The 21,229-nt window shown below is 36.2% G+C and overlaps 1 protein-coding gene across 2 annotated transcripts in view; it reads left to right on the forward strand.

Annotated features, from left to right (window-relative positions):
- LOC150077116 (serine/threonine-protein kinase VRK1-like) overlaps positions 1 to 21,229 on the forward strand; it is a 132,542-nt gene that overhangs the window by 82,100 nt on the left and 29,213 nt on the right. For both annotated transcript variants that reach the window (XM_090386328.1, XM_090386327.1), the window contains 3 exons: positions 10,642 to 10,734; positions 16,201 to 16,330; positions 20,040 to 20,163. In XM_090386328.1, coding sequence (XP_090242454.1) covers positions 10,642 to 10,734; positions 16,201 to 16,330; positions 20,040 to 20,163 — 347 coding nt within the window. The remainder of the gene's footprint in view (positions 1 to 10,641; positions 10,735 to 16,200; positions 16,331 to 20,039; positions 20,164 to 21,229) is intronic.

The raw sequence follows: 21,229 nt of genomic DNA on the forward strand, positions 1-21,229 counted from the left end.
TAAAATATTATGTGATGAAATGGGTAGCGAACACACACAACTTCTATTTTATACTGAAGTTCGCTGGCTTTCGCATGGAAAAGTACTTACCCGTTCCTTTGAATTGCGAGACAAGATCAAAATCTACCTCCATGATAGAGAATGTCAAGTGAGCAGTGCCACTTAACATTTTCTATCATGGAGGTAGAGCAGTCTGTGATAGAGAATGTCAAGTAAGCAGTGCCACCTTTCCAATCGCATGCATAATATCTCCTGGCTTGCTCAACTGGCATACCTAGCCAATATATTTAGCATCTTGAATGGTTTGAACCTTATTTTGCAAGGAAAAGATGTCACCATCTTTAATGTTCAAGATAAAGTAAGAGCAATATGTATGAAAATGGAACTATGGCAGAAACACCTCAACAAACAAGACTTTGAGAGTTTTACTACGCTGAATGATTTCTTGATGACGTCTGGCGAAAAAAAATTTCTGATATGATCATCAAAGACTTGAAAGAGCACTTACGAGGCCTTTGCAACCAGTTCAAAAAATATTTTCCAGAACCAGAAACAGGATTTGAGTGGATCAGGAATCCTTTTACATGCATGAAATACATAAAAAACATCAAGGGGAAGCTTTCATCAAAAGAGATAGACAATCTTGTCGAACTAGCTTCAGATCTGTCATTGAAGTTTGTTTAGGGAAAAAAGTTTGATGGACTTTTGGCTCCACATACAGTTGGAATATCCTGGACTCACTGATGTAGCACTGAAGTACTTATTGCTATTCCCCTCAACTTATAACTGCGAAGTTAGTTTTTCAACACTTGTGAGTCTAAAAACAAAGAACAGAAATTGGCTAAACGTGGAGCCGGATATGATATTAAAACTCTCCAGCCTGGAACCAGATATACCTTTACTGGTGTCTGAAATTAAGCAGTGCCATTCTTCACATTAATTTATATAGTATATTTTGTTCTTTTTTTTATGTACCCACTTAATTCCTTGAATAAATAATTATATACAGCAGGCCCTCATTATAACGCGGTTTGCTTTATGCTAATTCGCTATAACGCTGTTCTTATATTATAACCTGTATCTCATTATGACACTGTCACAGTTATAGTGACTCACTGTAATGCTATTTGTATAATTTGTTTTACTAGCACACAGATTGAACTTTTGGCAAACCCTGTTTCAGTCCAGTCCGTTTTTAAGCCTTTTTTTTTTTTTTTGCAAAAGGAGAAAATAGCCACTGTGAAATTAACTAATTAATTTTATAATTTCTACTCTATGTACAAAATTGAAACTTTCAATATGCTCTATTTTCTTGGTGTGGATTTGACGTTATCACAAAGTTTCAAGGGAGAAATTCTTTTTTAGTATACAAGCTGAAAAAATTTACCATCCAGTGTCATATGCTGTTACGAAGTCTGCAGTTACTGTTTTCACCTGTAATAGAAAGATATCCCCTATTCAAAAATAGATTTACTCCCTATCTCTTATTTTGTTTTACTGTGGGAACTATAACGTGTGAAAAGGTTTTTCACACAATCAACCCCATGAGTGCTAAATGCAGTGCTGTTTCTTGTATTCTCTTATCTTCTGAACTCCTCTGACTGTGTGGTTATCCCGAAGTACAGAAAATTTGTTTGTTTCACTGTCCAAATGGCCTTATGTACTCCATTCTGTCTTCTAAGTTGCATTGCCTTCAGATTATCCCCTTTGGGAATATTGGCAAATACATCTGTTAGAAGAACTTTACATTTCCCCACTGTAACAAATTACTTTCAGTAACATAAAGGGTAACTTCTCTGTTTGATTTTACTATATGGGACTTCTCAGAATAAAACACCTATTGTTACTGTCTTCACACGACTTGACATTATTTCCAGATGGAATATTTTCCATTTGAAGCAGAAAACATTCTCCATGACTCACACCATAATTAATTACAGTACTTTTTGTGCAATAAAGGATTACAGTACAACCATTTGATTTTACCTTGCGGTAAAATCAAACTTTTCAGATAAATAAAACACTTCACTGTCTTCAGCTCACTTGCCAGAGGAATTCTAGTCATCATTCAGTACATACAGACAGTTTATTGTAGGCGCCTCCGTAGCCAGGTGGGAAGGAGCAGCAGTGCGAAGCACACGCTTCTTGATTAGACCAGGGTTCGAGCCCGTCACCACCAAATACGGAGGATGCAGAAAGGTCAGGGAATGACCACTGCATATCCCGGAGCAATATGGCCTTAGTTGCTAATGCTCCTAAAAACCAAATAACAAACAAACAAGTTTATTGTACTTTAATATCATATCACAATCAGTGCAACACAGTTACATTTTCAGAGAGTTATGGCAGATAAGAATGAAAAAGCAACAACATCTGGATGCGGTACAAAGACTGGAAAGGTAAGAAAAACATTGAGTTTGAAAATTAAATTAGAAGTTTTGAAGAGAATCGATTCCAGTCAACGACAAGTGGATGGGTGCAATAATTTAGGCTGGCAGGTTCAACTGTAAGAACAATTATATAAAATAAAGAATCAATTTTAGCAGCTGGAAAAACAGCTGTTCCCCTGTAGGCAACTAAATTGACTAGGGCTAGGCCAGTTGTTATGATTGAAATGGAGAAACTTCTAAATCATTTTATTGAAGATAATATTCAATGCAGAATTCCGTTGAGTTCAATTATTATTATTAAAGAAAAAGCGAAGAGCCTATATGAAGATTTGAAGAAAGCTCACCCCAAAAAAAATGTGGAACCATTTAACGCTAATAAGGGCTGGTTTGATAGATCTATAAAGTGCTATAACCTACACAACGTAGCAATACAGGGAGAAGCTGCAAGTGCAGATCAAGAAGCCGAAACTTTCAAAAAAGAACTTGTTAAAATTATTGAAGAGGGGTGTTATACTTCTCAACAAGTTTTTTAACATAGATGAAACAGGTCTTTTTTGGAAACAAATGCCTAAAAGAAGTTTCATATTGAAAGAAGAAAAAAATGAAAATGCCAGGCTACAAAGCAGCGAAGGATCGGTTAACTTTGTTGTTGGATGGTAACACTGCAGGGATTTTAAATTAAAACCCCTTTTAGTTTATCATTCCGAAAATCCAAGGGCTCTTAAAAGTTTAGCTAAATCAAACCTACCTGTAATCTGGAAGGCTAATAAAAAAGCTTGGGTAACCAGGCCACTTTTCATTGATTGGAATGCTGAGTTCTGTCCCACAGTGGAAAGATATTGTGCAAAAAATAACCTTGGTTACAAAGCAATTCTGATCCATGGACAATGTGCCAGGACACCCAAGCAAAGAGAGCTTAGAAGACTTTGAACAATCACATAAGTTTTTTACATGCCTCCAAATACTACATCTCTGATCCATCCAATGGACCAAGGTGTAATTGCCACATTTAAAGCATACTACATAAGGAACACCTTTTCCCAAGCTATTAAAGCCATCAACACTGAAAATGTACCGAGCTTAAAGGAGTTTTGGAAATCCTATAACATTAAAACCACCATTTACAACATTTCAAGTGCCTGGGATGAAGTGACTCAGAAAACCATGAATGGAGTGTGGAGAAAGTTTGGAAGAATTGCGTAAAACATTCCCAGGAACCTGATGATTCCATTGAAAATGTTAAAATGCAAATTGTTTAGCTCGGAAAAGAAGCAGGATTAGACAAAATTGACGATGATGATGTACAAGAGATGATCAACAACGACGGATGGCTTCTCTAATGAAGAACTAATGGAAATGATAAAAGAACATGAGCTTGCTGTTGAGGGAGACAATGATCAGGATACTATCGATGAAGTCACTGACTGCAAAAAGACTTAGTGAAGCTTTTGAACGCTTAGAAAAAATGTGTGATTATTTCCGGGAGAATGACCCTGATATGGAACGAAGTGCCAAGGTAATAAGAAATTTAAAGAAAGAAACGAATCCCTACATGATGTTGTATGAGAGGAAGAGGGCCAAATCACAACCCAAAATCGACACATTTTTCAGCTCGAAGATACGAAAACTCAAGAGCACAGGGCCATCAGATTAATAAATTCATGATTTTAGTTAGTTAATTACCACATGTAGAATATTTTGTATGTACAAAAATTTGAATATTTAATATTTTTAACTGATATTTGTGCTATTTTCACTGCCATTTATTATTGATTAGGAAATATCCTATGGAATAGACTGCAACTCACAAATACATATGTTACCTTATGGGAGTACGGCACTCGCTTAGTGCTGTTTTTCAGGAATGAATTATCAGCATTAAGCAGGGGTCACCTGTACTTTACAATTGTATCACTTTTTGCTATTATTCACAGTATATCCCAACTTCCAATTTTCATTTGACTTAATTTTTAGTTGGAATCAGTTCAGGGCTGACAATAAATGCGAAGCCCACAATTTTACACTTCGATGTAGCATTTGTAGGCTCACCTCCGGTGGTAAAATATGACCTATCTTTAAATGTGAGTTATGGGAGGGGCTAGTAGGCTACTGAGTTATGTGCTTTGTCCAAGTGGGCCATGATCAGAAAAGTTTGAAAAACACTGCCCTAAAAAAAGGGAGGAAGAACTTGTACATTCTCTCTCACCTGATGTACATGGATGACATCAAACTCTATGCTGCGACTGAAAATCAGCTCCAACAGCTACTCCGGATCACTGAAGAGTTCAGCACTTACATCAGGATGCAATTTGGTCTAGACAAATGCAAGACCTATGGATTACATCAAGTACATCATTCTAGTTGGACATTACCTCATCCTAGTCAGACCAAACTACCAGCTGAAGACCGGTGAAGAAATTGAAGCCATGACAGATATCTGAGGATGATGCAGGCCCACCAGTTAGAACACAAGGTCAAGGCTCGCCTGAATGAGAAATACTATCAGAGACTGAGAAGGCTGTTAAAATCAAAGCTGAATGGTGGGAACATGGTCACAGCCAGAAATACTTATGCAGTCCCAGTATTAACATACTCCTTCGGAATCATAGATTGGTGCAACACTGCACTGGAGGATCAACAAGGATAATGATGACCAAGAGCTGCCAACACCACCCAAAGTCGGCCATCGAGAGACTGACCATAGCCTGTAAAGGAGGGAGGGGATTGACTGACCCATTGAACAAGAGAAGAGGGTGATTAAGAATCTTTGCAATTACTTCCAGGAAAACACAGCACCAATCTACCAAGCCATAAGAAAGATAAACAAATGGCGGCGCATGAAACTTAACCTCAACAAGTAAACTGTACTCACACAGACAGAATAAACAAACAAAGACAGAAAGATACACGAAGAAGGCATTCCAGGGCAGGCGGGATAAGTTTTTTAGCTAGCAAAGCCACTGGTTTGAAAGATTTGTTTGAAATTTCTAATAAATATTACATTTAATATTAAATTGTTTCTTATTTTCATTTCGATGCCATATGCTTGCATTTCACTATGTACTGTCTATGTACATAGTCATATTATGAAGGTACATATAATACATACATAGACAAAATTTTAGACTAGTTTTTCTTATATATTTCATACTTTGGAATGGAACCTCTTTATAACTATGGGAGCCATAACTCAGTATTCGCGGCATTTCTCAGGAACGTAACTCCCTTGAATAGCGGGGGTTTACTGTACTTCTACTCTTTCTAAAGTAATGGAGAAATCAATTAACCACCAACTCTTAAACTACCTAGAAACCTGTCTGATCAACGATCAGCAGTATGGATTCCGTCAGTGTCGATTTGACATCTCAAAGGCTTTCGATTGTGTTTGGCATAAAGGTCTTCTAAACAAGCTTTCACCTTTTGGTTTTCCAACTGTTTTTTTGTAATTCGTTATCCAGTTTTCTCTCTGATCGCTCACTGAGGGTGATGGTACATGGCTCTCTGTCTTCTAACTTCTCCACTAATGCTGGTGTCCCCCAAGGTTCAGTTCTTTCCCCCACTCTTTTCCTCTTGTATATTAATGACCTTCTTCCATTGACCAGAAATTCTATCCATAGTTTTCCCGATGATAGCACATTGTATTCCACTTTCCATTTTGAGAAACCGTGCCCTGCTCAATCAGCTTCAACTTCTCGAATATCTGCTACCAATTCCTTAAATGCCAATCTCCAGGTAATTCTCCAGTGGGGCAAAGACAACTTAGTTGACTTCAATCCTTCTAAAACTCAGTCTTGTCTTATTTCTCGCAAAAAGGATTCTTCTGCTCCTATGCTTATCTTTGGTCACACTCCGATTTCTAGGCAAAATGATATATCTCTTTTGGGGATTACCCTGACTTCTAATCTCTCTTTGCACAAGCACATTACAAATATTGCTTCCTCTGCATCTAAAAAACTTGGTTTTCTCTTTTGCTCTCGGCGTTACTTTTCTTCCAAACAGCTGTTCACTCTGTACAAATCGCAAATCCACCCTACCATGGAATATTGTTCCCACATCTGGGGTGGTGCCCCCAAAACCTCTCTTAGGGTTCTTGATTCTGTTCAGAAGAGGGAAGTTAGGTTAATTAATGACTTATCTCTAACAGAGTCTCTCCACTCTCTGTCTCATAGACGTACTGTTTCTGTTGCATGCCTTTTCTACAGATACTTCCATGGACACTGAATTGGCTTCAGAACTTCTTCTGAATTGGCTTTTATAATTCCCGCTCTCTCTTTCAAAACAGTCTGAACACGTGCCGCCACCAGCCAACATCCATTTACTGTCCAACTTCAAACTCACAAAACCAACTTTTCATTTTCCTCGTTTGTTCATTCAACTGCCGCTTTCTGGAACAACCTTCATGCCTATTTCCTGAAAGTTACAGTCTACAGAGGTTCAAGTCCACTGTCAACAAATATCTTCTTTCGTCTTCTCAACCTCCAACCCAAGCACGGTACTAAGTAATATAGGTTCTAATATCTCTCGTGTTTGGGGTTTACATAAAAAAAAAATATATATTGAATATTGAATAAGTTTTAGTTCATTTAAAACTAATTTATGCTAGTTAGTCCACCTGCCAAAGATCATGTTGGCCAAGATCCTTGGTCAGGAAGAACATTGACAAACATCTCTGCTGGAGTAGTAATTTTCTATGTAGATCTCATCTGAAAGGCTACAGCTGAGATCTGCCTATCTGTAAAGCATTGCACATGATAATATTAATTCATCTTTGAAACATCCAGAATCAAGAAACACCTTTAGTAGGTGACTGGCAGAGGCAGACCAACTAACCAGGATCAGCAGTACAATCTTTCCATTCATTTGGGGATAATGAATGCTGTCTTTCCACTAATCACACAATGGACCTTCCAAACCCCAGCACCATGACAAAGAACTATTTCTTCTCTAGATGGACACAAAAGATTTATGAGCATTACACAACAAGTAATTTCAGAACTATAGGGCAGTTCAGCATCAAAGTGTAAGTTTTAGTCTTTCAGTTTTTATTATTCCCTAAGCTACTGATGAAGAATTACTACTATATGGCAATATTATAATTGTAAATTCAAAATTATTCTAATTTTTATTTGTCAAGCTTAAAATACCTTGGTTACCATATAGCAGAGTGTCTCCTTCCTCATCTCTGACTACTGTACTCTTCCTAGCTCATATGACAGCTGTTAAATCTTGGCAGGTCCATAGGGCATCATAGGTAATGTGCTGTGATGCTAATGTATTTTAGAAGTGGGTGAGGATGAAAAAGCAAGTTTAGGAACTGAGTGGTAACTTGGAACATGTACATTGACCGGAACTAGTGCTAATTTTTTAGATAATTAGTTCACTTATCTAAAAAAGGAGAAGGTGAATATAGCTTGCATCTAGAAAACAAAGTTGGGAGGGAGAGAGAGAGAAGACAAAAGCAAAATTCTATACAAAAGCTGAGTAATTATAAGACAGATGTTATAATTGATTATAATGTGTAATCGATTAGAAAAAGCAACAGAGTGATGACAATAAAAATTGCAAGGGGGGGTTGAATTGAGGGTAGCTCCAAAATATAATTATTAATATTTTTACCAAAAAAAAGGCTTAAATATATTATTATTAAATTTAAATTGTTTAATTTTTGATGATCTGAATGATCAAAAAGAAAAAGTGACAGAATTGCTCCAGTATGTCAACTATTTGATAAAATTATTGATATTTACTCAACATTTGCCAGTACATGCCAAAGAAGCCTAATAAATATGGCTAAATTTTTTTTCTGTGGTAGATACTAAAACATTCTTTAACATCAAAATGGAAGCTTGTATAATTTCAATCTCAATGGGCTATATATCAGCATTTCCCAAATGGTGTTCTGCAGAACCCTGGGGTTTCGTGAGGTAAAATTAAGGTTCTGCGAAAAAATAAAAATTTTTAAAAATTTTACATATTAAAAGTTAAAAATATTGTAGATACGTTTATATCTGGCAGACGAGACAATATTTAGGTCAGGTCGCTTTTACTGCACAGCTTGTGTACTAAACTGCCTTTGTAATTGTAATTCAGAACCTGCACATTACATCGACTGTATACTACCGCACTTATCTACCTAAATACTAGGTTTTTTTGTTATTTGGTTTTTAGGAGCATTAGCAACTAAGGCCATATTGCTCTGGGATATGCAGTGGTCATTCCCTGACCTTTCCGCATCCTCCGTATTTGGTGGTGACGGGCTTGAACCCCGGTCTAATCAAGAAGCGTGTGCTATGCACTGCTGCTCCTTCCCACCTGGCTACGGAGGTGCCTAAATACTAGGAAACGATGTGCAAATGGCTATGATTGGTTACGCTCCTTGTTTGGATCCGTTTTTTGTATTTTTTTTATACTAATAATAATAAAGAATTTAAAGGTATTTGACCTTGAACCAAGAAAATTTTTCGCCTGTGCCATATTTATTTATTTTTTCTGTGCTACGCTAAAAATATTTAAGGGGTTCCGTTATGTTGTAAAAAATATAAAAGGGTTCCGTGACTAAATTTAATTGGGGAACACTGGGCTATATTAAAGTAAGTTATTGTCTATATGAATTTTCAAAAGGTTGATAACACCAACCTTTTGTTTATATAAAAAAAAAAAAAAACTTGTGTCTGCAATATAAGGGTTAGAATTGCTTTTGGTGGAGATCGCATCTAGTGATATGTAAAGAATGCTATGTAGAGGTCGATTGAACTTAAAATATTGTGTACTCCTTAAAAATATATTTACAAATACAATTTTTTTATGTCATGGTCACTGCATAACTTTTATTTAAATTGTAATCTGAATTTATTTATTCTAAATTAATATTATGTATATAATCATTATAGATATACAAATTTGATTGTTATCAATAAAAAAAATATTTTGATATTTAGTTAACAAAAGTATCACATAAAAATGTTACTTCATTTTTTAGGCACAGTGCAACAATTACTAGATGTAGTAATTGTCGCATTAATAATGTAGATGTTTGGATTGCAACCCATCTCAGTTAACATAGTTCGGCAGTCTCCCTGCATTTGCAAATATCTTGACATAGATCTTTTTTATCATCAATATCTTTGTATGCAAAGTAGGTATGCAAGTAGTACATTTGAGTTGGCTATGGTTCTGGCCTCTGTGACTGCTCAGTATGGTTCTGTGCCGACCGGGCTAGCCGAGTGGGTAAAGTACCTGCCCGGCAACCCTAAGGTCTCGGGTTCGATTCCCGCCTCGGGTTTGGATCAAAGTACTGCAAAAACCTTGGGAGGTGCAATATGGCCACAGAAGCCGATGTGCCAACAACTACCAAATCAATCAATCAATCAATCAAATCAGTATGGTTCTGTTCTATATTCGCTCTGTTTTGTAAACTCCTCTGGTCCCATGTGGCCATCCTGGAATATAAACAGAAAATTTATTTTGTCTTTTATGTTGTCAACAGTATGTGGTTTTGCTGTATACCTTTCCTTCATCATTCTCCAGAAAGGAAAAGTCCATAGCAGTTAGCTTAGCTTATCCTGAAAAAGGCTTGTACCACCAGCTGCTTCTTTTCTTTAGTACACACCATCCTGAGGTGAATCAATCTTGGGAGGATGTGTAATGGAGCAGGCTGCATCAATTTTATCACAAATGTGGTAATTTGATTGTAGCTTACTTAACTGGTGTACCAACATCAGTACTGCCTTCTCGATTTCAGCATTTTCATACCTCTAGTAACAGTTTCAGAAGCAACCACTATTGCTTGTTATTCAGGTTGCCTGCCATTATCAATTCTCTATAGAGAGAACATATGTACTACTGTCAACCTACTTATGCCCCACCCTGATTGTTATTATACCATTTTATCATTCTAATTTTTTTTTTTTTTTTTTTTAATGAAATAACAGTAATTGTATATGTTCTCTTACCATATATCTGGTTCTCAACTAGTGGATCATAACTGCTCTCCAGGAATGTTCAGTTTGATGTCTTAGTAATATTCCAAATATCACTAAGAAAATCAAATTCAAATTGTTGAATTTGGAGTCTTCTTTTTGAGTCTGTAAAATCTGTTGTATATCTTTTACGATACCTGTGATTAAATTATTGTGGTTGTATTGCTTAAATGAGAATTTAATGATTATTTCTCAATTAAAATTCTTATGCATAAATCATCTGATACATTCAGTGTATATTAAATTATGAATAAATTTTTCTTTTGTCATAGCTTGATATCTTAGAGTATCTTCATGATTGTGGTTATACCCATAGTGATATAAAGGCTTCAAATTTGCTACTTGGAAAAAATAATAAAAATCAGGTAATTACTTCAAGTTCTTTCATTTTGTTATGAATTAAGAGTGCATAAGAGTGTCTTAGCCTTACTTTGTAGAGACCAACATGATGATAATGGTATCATAGTTTTATTTTCTACAATTCGGGGCACACATTACAAGTATTCTAGTTGAAGTAAAACATTTGTATTCCAGAAATGTTCAGTAGAATATTTTTATATTTGTTTTTGCTTTGAGATTACACAATACAGGATCATGTAAATCCCTTTATTATTCTTGTAGTGGTATTATCCATATCAAATATATTTATTATATTTAATATGGATAATACCACTATGGTATCCTAATAGTTATGGTATCCTAATAGTTTCAGGTAGTGGTATTTATCCTGTATTTCGCTGGTATGACTACACTTTTGGATAAATTTATTACCTAATTTCTTGATCTGTAATTACACTATAGGTTCAGAGAATAGATAATAAATTTCCTCTCTGACAGTATTGTGCCCACTAATTACACATTTGGAAAAGATGTGAGGTTCAGTTCTGTCATAAGCCAGAGGAATGCTTTACAATTCCTCTGGCTTAATGACAGAACTGAACTTATTGCTATTATTAGCCAGTCCCAGGCAGAGATATATGGTCCCTTTAATCTGTTTTGTGGGGATATCTTCTTTTGTTCTTTTCATTATATTGATTAAATAAACTAGGCCATATTCTTTTTATACTTGCTTCCAAACACAGATATTCATTTATTAAAATTTTGTGGTGAATAAATTTTTCTTCTTCCACTAGCTTATTTGGGCATGTTCCATCTTTTTGTATGTCCTTTAATTCTTCTTGTTAAGCACACACAGATGGCTAAGCTTTCTGGCAGTATGTACGTTTGTATTGCTCTCATTTTGTGACATTAAAAAAATTAAAAATAATACAGCAATACACCGCATAGCACTGATAATTGGTACCAAAACTATTGTGTTATGTGAAACTGTGCTGCTGATTGAGGTATAATTATAATGGATTTTAATTGAATGCATACCAGAGAAACAGTGTATAAACAAATTATAATAAATCTATAAACAATTTGCACTTGATAGCCAATTAAAAGGGTTCGAAATAAAAAAAATTGTAAAAATTTTTTAATGAAAAGGTAACATCATTACAGACAAGAAAAAAGCTTTAAAAAGGCAGTTGTTTATTTAGGTATTTCAATAATGAAGTCTGGTGAAGTTTTCTTTTCTTTTTCTTGGCGTTCAAGTCTTTGTAGCATCGAATCTCATCTTGTAAAATTTGCCGTATCTTGATGCTATGTTCAACATTCGGATTTCCATTCATAATTGCCTCGCAGGCCATGTCAACCCCCCCCCCCCCGAAAAACTTTCTCCACTCTTCTGTTGAAAATAGTTTTGGTGCCACTTCAGAATTGTTTTCCTCTTCTTCATATGCAGTTTGTTCATCAATTTCAAGGAGAATTGCGCCATCTAAGTCACTTGCACGTGAGTCAATGCAGTCACATACATTGACAGTGTCCAAAGTTTCGAATCCAAGTCTTTTCTGATCTTCACAATGTCTTCGGCAGTTGTCTGAACTTGCGATTCAAAACCAGTGAAATAATTTACCAAATAGGGAAAAACATGCTGCCAAAAGAATGCATGTTGTTGGCAGTGATTTCTAGCCAAGATGAAGATATATTTTCGATCGTATTTAAAGGGGTAAAAAAATGTGAAATCAAAAGTTTGAAAAGCTATCACGTCTTCTCAAAAACAAGGTGAATACTGAACACTGTTGCATGTTGCAGCTGACTGCCTGACGGGAGCTATTGTCACATGTGCATGTGAGAATAGAATTGGCACTGCAGCATATTGTACCGTACCTAGGCTATGACAACACAGCATACAAAGGGTGCTAGGAAAGTTTTGCAATATGACGCAACAATGAATCACAGGAAGCTGCTTGTTGCTGCATGTTGAGACATGTTCATACGTGCATAGTAGCCGCCGCACCAAGTCGATGGGCTCAGTTATTCATTAGTAGTGAGAGTGTAAAGTGCTTGCGATGGCATCGTGGTCACGAAATGAGATAAGGACAGTTTTGCGGTATAATTTCGTGCGTGGTTTAACCATAGACCAGTGCTTAGAAGAAATGACTCTTGCACTAGATGATGATTGTCCACATCGTACAACGATATTCAGGTGGTATAGAGAATTCCAAAGGGGAAATTTCACTCTGGAGGATTCTGAGAGGCCGGGAAGGCCACGAACGTCAGTTACGGAGGAAAACGTTACTGCTGTGAGGAAAATGCTTGACGAAAACAGGCGAGTGACCTACCAACAGATAGAGGATACTTTGGGTCTAAATGCACCAGCAATTCGTTCGATTCTGCAAGATCATTTGCACGTGAAGAAACTTTGTTCTCTCTGGGTGCCGCATCAACTGACTGAAGAGCAGATGACACGACGTGTGACTTGGTGCCGGGAGATGTTAAAAAAGTTTGATAAGGGACAATCTTGGTATGTGAACAACATCGTGACAGGTGACGAGACTTGGCTGTACTATTACGATCTGCCGACCAAGGCTCAAAACAAAGTTTGGGTCTTTGATGATGACGACACACCCGTAATTGTCAGAAAATCCCGATCTGTAAAGAAGAAAATGATAGCTGTATTTTTCAAATCGAGTGGAATTGTGGAACGTGTCGTTTTGGACACGCAGAAGACAGTCACAGCTAAGTGGTATACTGAACAATGCCTGCCTAAAGTCATTGGATCTATGAAGAACCTGCGGCCAAAGTCAAGAATGGACACCTGGTACTTCCGTCACGAAAATGCTCCAGCTCACCGCGCCAAAGCCTGCACCGAATATTTGACCACGACAGGACTGAAACTTCTCGAGCACCCTCCCTACAGGCCAGACCTTGCTCCCTGCGACTTTGCACTGTTCCCGCATGTGAAAATGAAGCTAAAAGGGAGGCGGTTTTCCAGTGATGAGGACCTTCTACGGGCTTGGGACAACGAGTGTGCTTTACTCCCTAGTGAAACTTGGCAGAACTGGTTTAAAGATGATGGAGAGGTGTATTGAATGTAGAGGAAATTACTTTGAAAAAATTAAATAAACAAAGCTGTATTGCAAAACTTTCCTAGTACCCTTTGTATATATAGAGTACATGTCTAGGCTGTTGAATGAGTTTTAATATGTACAGTAAATTTTCAACTTAAACTTAATTGAAAACCATGTTATAGTGAAACCTGTGCTGTTTGAAGCCGTGCTAAGCGAGGTATTGCTGTATTTAAGTAGTTCTAAAGGTTGGATGTAATTTAAATTTGTAGTAAGCAGTGAGTTAATCTAATCTGTGTACATATCATTGATCACTATATCTATCAGACTTCTTTGATTTTTAAGGTAGAAATTAATTATATATATAATAAAATATCTATATAATGAATCCCACTTCTTATGGCAAACTTTTTCTACTAACAGGACACCAGTGTGTAACAAAAAATGCTTGTTATCTCAGTGTCAACATTAATTGATCTATCTTTTATTATTACTAGCCATGTAGTGCAAGGAAGTATGAGGCTTATGCTGCACCAGCTAAAAAAAAAATTTCCGAGTTACCCTGAGAGAGAGAGAGAGAGAGAGAGAGAGAGAGAGAGAGAGAGAGAGAGAAGTAGAAGGGAATCATCAAGGAAGAGAAGAATGATGATATTCAGCTCAGGACTCTGGGTGTGCCAAGCCCATACTAACCAGATGTTGAGGCCCTTTAGAATGTATTAGATGTAATCTTTTTTTTTTTTTTTTTTCCCACTTCCTTAAATTGTAACCTAAAAGAAAAACTGAATAGGGTCTATCTAATACAAGACACACACACTAATTAAGACTGCTTGTTTTTTATTTATGTAGAATAGCTTTTTCCTAAACAAGGATTTAATGATACAGTACTTAACATTTTTTCAGAATGGTTTCACAATCACTATAAAAGAAATAAAACTATTCAAAAGAAAAAATTAAGTGAAAAAATGAAAATGTTAAAGCATTATTATGATTAAATAATGCATCTGCACCTTTTGCTGAAAGTATACGGAGACCATATTTCTGTTGTAATGTTTGCATCAAAGCAAAAACTGAAATGTTTGGTTTTTGATAATTCTGATGGTTGGTTGTTTGTTATTTGGTTTGTAGGAGCATTAGCAACTAAGGCCATATTGCTCCGGAGATATGCGGTGGTCATTCCCTGACCTTTCCGTATTTGGTGGTGACGGGCTCGAACCCCGGTCTAATCAAGAAGCGTGTGCTATGCACTGCCGGTCCTGCCCACCTGGCTACGGAGGCGCCCTGATAGTTGGTAGTACACAAGAAAGGAGGAGGAAAAAAATAATAATTGGTCAATAATAAAAATTATTATTGTGAAATGAAAAAGCTATTAAATTAGGATAGTGTTCTTATTGATTTAGACTAAATCAGTAGTGAAGTGTTAAAATTTGCTGCGAAAAATGGTGAAAAAAAAAACAGTCAGAATTTTCCCTGATACTCTTAAGTTTTCTAATTCTGATGCTGAATTTGCTCTATTTTGCTCTGAAAGAAATGAACTATATTATCATTAAATGGTAATACAATTATGCTACTCCTTTGGCTATGTTGAGTGACCCAGGCTTCTCACCAGTTTGCAGTTCTACTTTTGTGTTATGAGAGGCCTGACGTGGCTGAGTGGTCGGGTGCGAGTGCAATAGCACCTGCTCTTTGAGTTTACCAGGGTTCAAGCCCGTGACTGCTAAATACGACTAACATTTTTATTGATTGATTTATTGTAAACTCCATTGACCTGTGGTTGTGCTGGAGTATAAACAAGATTTGAATTGTATGACTATAATGTAATGTATTTGTAGCATAATTGGTGACCTGCCCAGTTTTTCCCTTGGTTGGCTTCTGTCAGAGAGCTGTAATAAGTTAGTCAGGTACTTTAGGCTAAAACTCATTACAGTTATTGTTTTTGTGCAAATCTCGGATGTACTAAACCTACTTGAACCAGCTATATTTGTTCTATGCACTGCATCACAAAGTAGACAAAAAGAACTGTCTCCTCAGTCTGAAAACAAAATACCTTAGGTGTATTTTCCTTAGGTGTATTGGAAGTTATTATTTTATACCAAACAATAATTCTCTTTAAATGTAGTAGATACTATTATCGCCTTCCTAGTTGATATTATTTGGGAATTTTAACATGTTTAAATATAAGGATTTCTTAAAGACATTGTTAATTATGAGAACAAACATTCTTTTATGTCAAATATTTCTGAAATATAAATTTTAGAAATATGTATTATAGCACTATTATAGCCTTCTTAGTTGATGTTATTTAGGCTTTTTATCATCTTTTAAATAGGTGGATTTCTTGAATACATTATAATTATGAGAACAAATATTCTCTCACTCAATTAAATGTGTATGTTTTTTTTAATGTCAGCTATTTCTACAATATAATTTTTTATTGAATAGGTATTCTTAGTAGATTATGGCCTTGCAAGTAAATACATTCTTAATGGCAAACATAAACTATATAAGGAAGACAAACGTAAAGCTCATGATGGCACTGTGGAATTTACGAGTAGGGATGCTCATAATGGAGGTGAGTATCATTTGTATTAGTAGTGACAAGTAATTAATAGTTGAATGAAAGGAAGCAAGCTTATTCAGCATCAGTCCAGAAAAAAACTACCCACTTTATCTGTATATCCCTCTCTCCTCCTTCCTTAAATTTATTAGTGTTGGTCATAATTGAGAGTGATAATAACATAATTGATTATGGCAGTAGTATAATTTATTATTTGAAAATTAGTTGATTATGGAATCAATGGAGGGATTCAGTCAGTTCTGATATCAAAACTAAAGTACTGTTATGGGGGTGGGGGTGAACATACTCAGCCAAAGGATTATGGCCACCTACCTAATAGCATGTTACGGCATCTTTTGCTGGTATAACCACTTGCACCTGGCATGGCATTGACTCCACGAGACTGGAAGGATGTCCTAAAGTTCAGCAACTCAGCAAGACACTGCCTTGGTCTGGTGAATGCTATATTCCACCACATCCCAAAATATTCAGTGGGAATGATATCAGGTGAATTTGGTAGCCAGGAAACACATGAAATGCTTGGATGCGATCCTAGTACCATTCGTGCACAATGCAAGCCTTGCGACGGGGCATTGTCTTGTTGAAAGGGTCCAGTGCCATCTGGATAGGGAAAAACTTGGTCCAAAATAATGCCAAGGTAGGATCTGGTGGTGAGAGTATGTTCACTGGGGATGAGGAGGACCCAGTAATGTCCATGAAAACATCCCCCAAGTTGAGATACCACTGCTGCTGGCTTCTTTTCAGCCAATTGTGCAGTCTGGTTATAGTTGTTCACCTCCTCACCATTGAATATGCATCTGTCCATTGACGTGATGGAACTGGAACCTTGGTTCATCAGACTAGATAACTTTTCCAGTAATTCTGTGTCCAGGAACAGTGCTTACGTGCCCACTGATGGAAGTATCAATGACAGTTGGTCAACATGGATGCACAAGCAGTTTGTCTATTTCATATGCCTATCTGCAAGAGCTTCTGCTGGATTGTGTGCTCAGAAACGTTTCTCTGTGCACCCTGATTGTAGTCTGCTGGTAGTTGAGGGATTGTGCACCATCTGTTGCCCTGGACAGCACATGTCAACCACCATTCACCTCAAACTGTCAACCAGTGGTGCTCTTCCTGTCCTGACACGTTGGGTGGCTGTGTCTCCCTCTTTGGACCATTCCTGTGACACCTTCACTATGGTGGCCCTCAAACTGCTGACAGTGCCTGTCATTGCCAAGATGCTGGCTCTCCTTCCTAGCACTTCAAATCATTCCCCATTCAAACTTTGTCGGGTCCTTCCCTTTCCCATTGCACGCTCCTCATGCTGATGAATTGACAGGCACTAGCCATGCCATCACTATGTGTGATGTGTCGGTTGGTGGCTTCACTTCTAGTTACGGAGGGATGTATCACTCATGGAAACATTGGTGATCATAATGTTTTGGCTCATGGGTGAATATAAAAAGGGATGGAACTGTTGTTTGAGTGGTATTGTTGTCAATTTGGTAATCAACTGATTTGCATATAATCGATTATTTTTCATTCAGTTATGCCCATCACAAATTCATTCAGTTATGCCCATCACAAATTCATTCAGTTATGCCCATCACAAATTTATTCAAACTGCCCTTCCAAAACATCAAATGGAGGTTTGTTTCAACAATCAATTACTCTCAAACTGAATGCAAATTTCACATATCTATCCTGCAACCATTCTTTTTTAGTTTAAATTTATATCCCCTTTACATGTGAAATTTGAGAAATAGTAACGATGCCATCACTGTTCAATTTATTCAATTCATTTAAAGCCTAAAACATTTCAATCTGATCTCCTCACAGATGCTGTGAGGAGATCAGTGTGCAGGAGCAGCAGTGTGTAGCACATGCTTCTTGATTAGACCGGGCTTCGAGCCCGTGACCACCAAATACGGAGGATGCGGAAAGGTCAGGGAATGACCACTGCATATCTCCAGAGCAATATGGCCTTAGTTGCTAATGCTCCTAAAAAAAAACCAAATAACAATAACAAACAATTTGTATTATCTGCAAACTTAGACATTAAGCTTGACATGCCTTCATCAATATCATTAATATATAGAAAAGTGGCCAAGTTTTGAATCAGGGTCTCCACTAATAACATTAGCCAGTCTTCTGTCATTGACCCATTCCTTTATCCACAGCATTAACTTGCTCTTAATGCTACACTCCTTCAGTTTATACAGAAATCTTCATGAGGAACAATATGCCAGACTAGGCACCTGCGAGGTGATCTGATTGAGATCTACAAGGCCTTGAATGGATTGAATAGGCTCAATGTTAATGGGATTCTTCCTCTTGCTCGGATTACAAACCTGAGGGGGCATAAACTGAAATTGAGGAAAAACAGTTGTTGAATAGATGTGCAGAAATTTGCCTTTATCCGGTGGATAGTTATATCTGCAATAAGGCCCCTAAGGTTGGGATTATTCATACCACAAATTTAAATAGATACACCAACCGTTTAAAACTAATTTAATAATAAAATAAAATAATACAAAAGTCTGTAAAATAATATTTACAAAAATTGATTATTTACAAAAAAACTAGTTTGAAACAAAAATATAAAATAAAATAAGTAAATAAGTTAAAATGCATTAAAATATAAATTTAAAAACGATAAAAACACTATTGAAGCTTTCGGAGGTGTTTGCCTCCTTCCTCAGCAATAATGAAACTTAAGCAACACATCCTTAAATACCAGTTTCTTAAGGATGTGTTGCTTAAGTTTCATTATTGCTGAGGAAGGAGGTAGACACCTCCGAAAGCTTCAATAGTGTTTTTATCGCTTTTAAATCTATATTTTAATGCATTTTTACTTATTTTATTTTATATTTTTGTTTCAAACTAGTTTTTTGTAAATAATCAATTTTTGTAAATATTATTTTACAGTCTTTTGTATTATTTTATTTTATTATTAAATCAGTTTTAAATGGTTGGCGTATCTGTTTAAATTTGTGGCAGTGGATAGTTGATTGCTGGAACAAACTTCCATCTGTCGTTGTGTAAGTTGATAGCTTAAATAAATTCAGGAAAGAATTGGAGAAACTTTTGGAGCAAATGGATGGATGAAATGGGAAGTTTTTTTTCTGTTTTTTTGGCTTATGCTGTAGCAGCTTGCTTTCATGCATCGTATGCCTCTACTAATGTTAATGTCAAAATGTATATGTCAAATTATTATTTGCATCTGGAATGCAAAAAAATTATTTTTGCAGTGAATAGTAATGAGGGGTGGTTTCTAGTATTGACTAATTTATTTTACTCAAGAAAGAGAGGTACAAAAAGTGAAAATCACTCCAGAAATACCTGGACACGTTGTCACTCTTTCACCAAATAACCAGAAAAATTTACACATTTCTGCTGGCACTGAAGAAAGTTGAAAATACTAGTGTTGATAGAATTTCATTTCAGATCCTTGTGATCACATACACATGACTTTGACTGCATCATCATTCTCAGTTTTCACTATGACAAAATTAGTTAAAATCATAATCATTTTTAATGTATTACTAAAGCCAAGCATTAAAGTCAAATCATTGTACAGTGGAAAAATGTATTTATGTATTACACTATAATTGATGTTATGAATGAAAAACTGAGTAATCTTTATCATTTTTGTTCTTTGAATATTTTTTAATATTTTGGTGGTGCTTGGATTTGTTTTTAACAAGTTTTTATTTTTAAGTATCACAGTCAAGGCGTGGTGACCTTGAAATATTAGGCTATAACATGCTTCAGTGGCTGTGTGGTTTATTACCTTGGGAAACAAATTTGAAAGATCTGAAATATGTACAGGAACAAAAATGCAGGTAAGATTTATCTTGCTCACTCTTAAGTTATTTTGTTTATCCTGTGCAAAATTACCTTTACTAAACAACAAAATATGAAATACACCAAACCCTAGTTATTTGCAGATTTAAATATTTGTAGTCTTGATTATTTCCAGGTAGCTTCTCTGCAAGCATACATTACATTTCCAGCATATATATTTGCACTTATATGGATGTAATTATTCTGCAGAGGTGTAGATGAGAGCCTGATCCAGTTGGTCAGGGTCTCATCACCACAACGTTTAAGTCAATTACACCCATCACACATTTGGGAGAATTCTCGACCAAATGGAGAGTAGTTTCTCTATGTTAGTCAGTGATTTTTAGAAAAGACATCATTAGCTGCATAACAGATATAGATAAATCTCTAAATGAAATCAGATCACAGACTTGTAATGAAACTGTTGTCTGTGGTGAAAGACCTGAAAGGCATTTCATCAGTAGAAGAGCAGGAGAGAATAGAGAAGGTTTTGGTAATCCCAAAGAATGCAAGGTGAAAGCAGTAAAGAAGAATAATGACATGATTCAGAGGTTGCAGCTGTTGCTTCAGACGCTGGTAGAGATTTTGGACATGCCTAAGGCTTTAACTGACAAGATGTTTGAAATGGTTCCTTTGATGGGACATAGTATAAAATTTGAGGATTGGACCCATAGAGAAAAATGAAGTAAACATCTATAACAAATGAATTTGACAGTGCTACAAACTCTAACAAGTAATAAGTAACCTTTCTAGAAAGAGCTTCAAGAAGACCTCTAATCTGTCCTCTGTTAGTCACCCTCATCTTTTCAGTGTCATTGGTGAGTTAGTTTTTTTTTTTTTTTTTTTTGCATTTCATTTTATATTTATTCTTCATACAAAACATGATGTTTATATTTTTCTTGTTGGTCATGAATGTTTACTTTAATTTCGTAAAGAAATGTCCACCTAGCCTCCTTTTTTCCAAGTTGCTTCGGTCTTGAATATTCAGAGTTTTGATATTTCCTTTGTTTTCCAAGAACATATCCCCTGCAAATGTTGAGTTTGCTGTCTATCACACTTAAACTT

This window comes from Mastigoproctus giganteus, chromosome 12 (assembly GCF_048544385.1).
Source record: "Mastigoproctus giganteus isolate SK-2022 chromosome 12, ASM4854438v1, whole genome shotgun sequence".
NCBI lineage: Eukaryota > Metazoa > Arthropoda > Arachnida > Uropygi > Thelyphonidae > Mastigoproctus > Mastigoproctus giganteus.